The 6,260-nt window shown below is 42.6% G+C and overlaps 1 protein-coding gene across 1 annotated transcript; it reads left to right on the top strand.

Annotated features, from left to right (window-relative positions):
• The first annotated feature begins 1,056 nt into the window (after positions 1–1,056).
• On the top strand, positions 1,057–6,202 carry LOC104338528 (UDP-glucuronosyltransferase 1A9-like). The gene is made up of 2 exons (XM_075429635.1): positions 1,057–1,987; positions 2,122–6,202. The coding sequence occupies exons 1-2, from the start codon at positions 1,142–1,144 to the stop codon at positions 2,137–2,139; spliced, it is 864 nt and encodes a 287-aa protein (XP_075285750.1). The 5' UTR covers positions 1,057–1,141; the 3' UTR covers positions 2,140–6,202.
• The last annotated feature ends 58 nt before the right edge of the window (positions 6,203–6,260 follow it).

Below are 6,260 nucleotides of genomic sequence, written 5' to 3'. Positions count from 1 at the left end.
TGCTCTCTGCCACTTTCTTTGGTAGTTTCTCTACACAAGGCAAAGTTACAGACATTGTAAAATGGGGAAAAGAAATATAAAGACTGATAGGAAAACATGGAGAAAACAATACACAGTGAATTTTGTTGCATTGAGCATGGTGTGGAAGGGACAAAAAAGAACTTGTGTGCCTGAGGGACAGAGGCTCCATGGCTCTAAGTGTCCTAGGTGGCATTATTTTTCCAAGGCACGGTGCTATTTGGGCATCTAATCTTTTCTGCATCGACAACATCACAAGCAATGCTGTAAAGCCGATGGCTCTTAAGAACCCACACTTGGGCTGAAGCTGCTTGTTAGCTAAGTCAGGGCTGAAACCTGAGCTCACACCCAAGTCTAAACCGAACAGTCCAAGCCATACAGGGAGTAGTAGTCCTTAAAACACATTTAGTACGTGTCTTATGTCTGGCCTCTACTCGATGTATAGGCAAGTGATGAGGAGTTTTCAGCTGCCTTAGGGCTGTCTTGTAGGCTGTGAAACAACTGCGTTACTGCTCTGAAGCAAGAAGCTGGGCTTCAGCTCACAGATCTCTGCCCTCAGCTGCCTGGTCAGCCTCTCTCAGTGTCTCTTCTTGATGTCTGTAGACTGTGGAGACTCCTGCTAGCTCAGAAGAGTTGGTTCATCTGCCCTTTCCCTTTATCCTGAGGGCCTCCTGTTCTGTCCTCAGAGAAATTATCTGCACACCCATGTCTCCAACCACAACGAAATTTGTTGAGGCTGTTTTCATTTGTTACTGTGGTGTTGGACTTTTTCACACCAGACTTGCCTTCCTTAGTCCTGGCCAAGGCATCAGGAGAGGACACGTCAGCGATCGAGAGAGAAGTCCTAAGAAATCTGACTAGCATGTTGAGGAGCTAATTCTCCATTGAACGCCGAGGAACTCCAATGACTCATTGTGGGATGAGGTCACTGCATTTGGCTCTACAAATAATGAAAAAAAAAAACACCCACACAAACCACAACCCAGAGCAGTAAATTATTAACTATAAGATAATGCCAAAGCAGCACAAATCAACAGATAAACCCGTCAGCTTCCTTCAAAAGCATTTCAAGCTGCAGCCTGAAGGAGAAGACTTTCACAGTCCATAACCTCACCACAGGAATATGACTTTGCAGCTTTGCTGTGCCTGGATTTTTATCCTCCTTCTTCCTGGCCTCTCAGATGGAGGGAAGCTCCTGGTGGTACCCATGGATGGAAGCCACTGGCTTAGCATGCGGCAAGTTGTTGAAAAGCTCGTCGAAAAAGGACACGAAGTGGTGGTGCTTGCACCAGAAGTTACCTGGGAGGTAAAGAAGACGCAGACGTACATGCTGAAAACATACCCAGTGTCTTACACATTACAGGACCAGAATAATGCCTTTCGTGAGTACGTTGCCGTTCACCTGAACGACCTGCCTTACCCGCTGAACACTCTATTAATATACAACACCTCAATGCACCTTTTCCATATGTTCTATGCTCAGTGCAAGGACCTGTTCAAAAGCAAGGAGACCCTGCAGTTCTTGAACCAGAGTGGCTTCGATGCTGTCATAACAGACCCCATTTTTATGTGCGGAGCGACAGTTGCTAATTATGTGTCTGTTCCATTTGTGTTCTTCATGAGAGGACTTGCTTGCGACTTACACTATAAAGCATCGCAGTGCCCCGGCCCTATGTCCTACGCCCCGAGAACATTTACCTTCAACTCGGACCGCATGACTTTCTTCCAGAGAGTGGAAAATGCACTAGTTTCCTTCCTAGAGCTTGGGTACTGTGATACTTTCTACAGAGAGGCAGTAAAGTTTTCCTCCGAAGTTCTTCAGCGAGATGTGTCCCTGCTGGACCTCCTGAACTCTGCTTCCCTTTGGCTTCTGAGATTTGACTTTGTGTTTGAGTATGCCAGACCAGTGATGCCCAATATGGTCTTTGTTGGAGGTATAAACTGTGTTGAGAAGAAACCACTGCCTCAGGTATGTTCTTTTTCCTCCAGATTATACATTATTCAAAGAAATGTGATTACGTCATTTCTGGAATTATAGTGCTATTGGCTTTTTTTTTTTTTTTTTACTTCTGGTAATGATTTAATACAATCAGGTTTTGGCAGTTGTTTTCAACAGGCTGAAATCAAATTACCTTGATGGAGACAGATGACTTCTTGGAATTAATAAGGATTTCCTGAGAAGTCCAACAAAAAATGGACTTCATCTGCCGGCAAGAAATTACTGTCCTCAGTGAATGCATATTATTCACTAACCAGACACAGTTCTGATTTCATTTTCATGGAGTCTGACATATATTTCTTTCACCTGACCAAACCCCAAAGACCATGCTCTGAGAGTCATCTTTTGTTTTTAACTCTAGGCTCAGTGAAGTCAGATAATTTGCTTTGGCTCTGCTTTCATGACACATGGTTTTCAAACTGGCTGTCTTTGCTAAGCTGTTTCTGTTTGTAGATTATGGTGAAACATAAATGTCGTGTTGAAATGGGAAGAATTAATCCAAAAGCTTGTATTTGGCAAAAGACACTTTTATGCAAAATGCAGAGAAACTTTCATACCTATTTCTTGACATTTGCTTTTACCAGAATTGTTCTGCAGAGTTTTGAACGCTAATCTAGAGATTTAAATCTATTTTCATAGTTACCATGTAGTGTCTAAGACAATTAAGAGCACCCAACATTTCTTTCCAGGCACAAAGCAGGACACAAATCTGTTTGCTATGAAATTTCTCCCCCACTTCTGAATTGTGGTCACACGATATCACTGCTCAATTGCAGCACAATATCTTTGAGCTGAACAGGTGTTTTCTTTCTTCTTTCAGATTTCTTTTATACTCTTTGACAGGCTTATGCAGAGTCCACTGAACTGAATAAAGAATAAGGCAAATAAAGAATAGTATTTTAAATTAGAATATTAGAATAATGTTATAAATAAGGCATTCTCTCATATTAGTCTCAAAAGAGGGGCATTTCATAGTTTGAGATTTAAGAGGCAAATTCTTGCTGGTTGCATGACGTAGGTCTTTACTTCTGTATCTTGAAGGTCTCAGAACTGCAAGGAGTTTGTAGCTTGCTACGAGGGTAGAGCCATCCTGCCCTCATTTTATACCTGGCATCTCCTGTCTTCACACTCACATTTGTCATTTGGTGGAAATCACACGTTTCAAACCTTGAACAACCTTGTGTATCCTCAGTCTGCCTTTTCTAACTACATTTTCTGCAGAGAGCAGAGGAGTTTCTCCTATTTTGCTTTGAACAGTGCCCAGAAGCAAGGCAATAATGTAGAGTGTAAACAAATGTGAAGTGAGTCCTATGCGAGGAAAAAAAAAAAAATCTACTTATCCATACGCAGTGGTGTACTGTGGGTTCATCATTACTGTTCAGAAATAAAATCATATGATAAGATTAGATAATTCTGTGCAACCCGGTAGCCCATTGCTCAACAGAGAAGAAAACAAAAAGTTAGGATGACTAGGAAAGAGTCAAGAGATTCAAGATGCACTTTCTTTTCTCAGATGAGGAGCTGAAGCCTCAGACCTTTCTGTTACACCACTTGCCATAGTTTTCCACAGGCAGAAGAAGGGGGCATTATGTCCGTATTCCAGGAGAGCGCTCCTTTCTGCCACATCTCACATGGTCCCGTGGAGTACCTGCTCTGGAGCTGGAGGCATCGGGGTGCTGAGGAGATTGTGCTTTGGCAGAACTGGTCATATAGGTCTTATTCAGCACAGAGCTGGGAATTAAATCCCAAGTTTCCTGACCCTCCTGAGCCATAAGCATCGTCCACAACCTGCAGTCTCAGAGGCAGTGGGAGAAACATGAGACTGCAGGACTGGGCATGGGGGAACACAAGCTGCACTTACTCATTGACTAAGATAACCGCACTGTCTGCCCCAGGCCGGATTTCCTCTTGCCCTGAACTTTGCATAGCCATCCATCTCCATATCAATTACATATTCATCAACAGACACATAAATCCAGTTGCCAAGTCCCAGGGTGTCTGGAGGGTTAATACAAGGCTCGCAGGAAACTGGACGCAGTGTCTTGGCTGAGCAGAGGTCCTGTGCCAGCCTCATCCTCTCATGACTCCAGAAGGACCTGAAGGCTGGCACGGTAAGTGGTCCCTCATTAGAGGGGCATCGCAAATGAACTTGGACTGTGAGCCCTGAGACACTTTGACAAATATCTCATCTGTAGCCAAAGGTAATGCGAATTTGCTTTTTTGGGCAGCTTGTAAAAACAAAGTTCCTATGGTTTGACCAAAGCAAAGTTCGGAAACATTAAGCTATAGCAACATTTCAAAGTTGGTCCTGTTTTCTTTAACCTAAAACAGCCATTACTCATTTAAACAACCGGTTAACTTAAAACATTAAAATTTAAGTTGAGTAGGATTTAAGTAGGTAGTGAATTAAAGGAGAAGTACAACTGAATAAAGATGCTGTCATTTGTCCCTCCAGCACAGGGATTAAGAAAACAGGTCCTGTTCTGAAACTCTCCTGCCAGAGCCAGCAGCATCTGGGAAGCTCTGAGAAAGAGACATTTCTAACTGGTCCTCTGAAATGTGCAATTAAAGTGGAATTCAAGGACTTTGGCAAGCAGCCAAAAAAATCCACTAAGCAGTAACAAAGCACGAACAAATATCTGGTCCACAGAGAGATGCTTTTCAAAAGTCTGCTCAATCCAAATGTCACTTTGTGTGGCCTCAGAAGGGATCCCATCATGTCTGCGGGCACTGTTAATTTGCTAATGGGTAGCTAGGATTAGTACAGCTATAGGGGAACCCTTCATTTTCAGCACTGAAGTCATCACTCCGTTCATGAACCAAATACTAGGGTTGCTTTTTCCATGCAATATTCAAGGTGTTGATGAACGCAGTGGCAGTTCAGAGCAGCCTGGTATCACATCAGCATCTGTTTACTATGCTTTTGTAAAGGCAGTTGAGCACCTTTAAAGCGGACAATAATTTCATCTGCCTTATATTGCAAATGCAGAACACACAGTAAAGCCGACAATAATTTCACCTGCCTTATATTGCAATGGAAAAATACACAACATCAGGCAAGTAAAAGCAACACTACTTTTGAAAAGGAAAGTTTAACTGTCGTGCACTGTATGTCTTCAATGCACAGTATAGACCAACCTGAAACAGCTGCTCTAACCGAACGGTTCATCTCACTGTCCTCTTCAGTCTGCTTTTGTTCACAACCCTGTGCCTCCCATATTTTGAAGAAGAGATACTGAGTGAAGATGTAAAACATAGTTCTTGCAACAAAAATTCCCTCATCTCAAATGGCACTACTGCCTTAGTTTCCCATTCCATGGGAAGTTTGTCTTCTGGTTAAATTACAACACCTTCTGTCATGTGAGTCTAAAGGTACAATATTCAACGGCAGTCTATGTACAAAAATCTAGAAAGGTTATAACAGTATTATATTTGCAAATATCAAACACATTGCCCTACAACAGTTAGGAAATGTTCCAATTACAGTTACTTGGGCAGCCTTAAATGTCACCTTTCTGTTAGTATAGAGTCATAATTTCAGGATCACATAGTATCATTTTTGTATGGTTTCTGTTTATGGCTTATTAAGGGCTGCCCCTAGAAATGATCTGTGTCCTGTGATTTGCTTAGCTGCCTGATGCTTCTCGCTCTTGCAAAGACTTAGAGTAAGATTACTTTCCAACTTGCAGCCAACATGTCATCACTTTTATGGGTTGTTTTTCCACTGAAGTCATGCTAGCCAAACTACATACTATCTTCTCCTGTGCAGGCAAATGCCAGTGTATCTCTATAGTGTGTAAAACCTAAGGGGGGAATCAGGCAGGTTCACATCAGAAGCTACCAACATGCGTTGTACCTGTAATCGTTTTGCCTGACATGGTTTAGCATTAAAAAATACAAGGAGTGGGTTCAGTTACACAAGACTTCCTCCATGTGTAAGCCTCACCCATCATCCAAAACCCAGGAAATGAAATTGCTTCATTACTCTTGCCTTTGATCAACCTGTTCCTGCTTGCAAGACCCAGAGCTGAGGGAGTGAGCAATCTCATCTAACAACAGGAAAGCAAATCCAGCAGATAAAACCCACACTTCCAGGCTGTCTCAACAATCATTTGGTTTGAGTTCTAGTTTTGGTGCTGCTCATATAACAAGTAGCTGCTGAGCTATCCATCTGCTATCCTCTTCCCTTAGTGCCACTCGCTGATGGCTGCTCAGGCTGGAAGAAATCCACACATCGCAACCA

The sequence above is a fragment of the Opisthocomus hoazin genome, chromosome 9 (assembly GCF_030867145.1).
Source record: "Opisthocomus hoazin isolate bOpiHoa1 chromosome 9, bOpiHoa1.hap1, whole genome shotgun sequence".
NCBI lineage: Eukaryota > Metazoa > Chordata > Aves > Opisthocomiformes > Opisthocomidae > Opisthocomus > Opisthocomus hoazin.
Note: the sequence above shows the minus strand (reverse complement) of the source record. Positions and strands in the feature narration are given on the sequence as shown.

Bases quoted from the DNA above. Each gene is read 5' to 3' on its own strand.
- LOC104338528 (XM_075429635.1), top strand. From the start codon at position 1,142: ATGACTTTGCAGCTTTGCTGTGCCTGGATTTTTATCCTCCTTCTTCCT.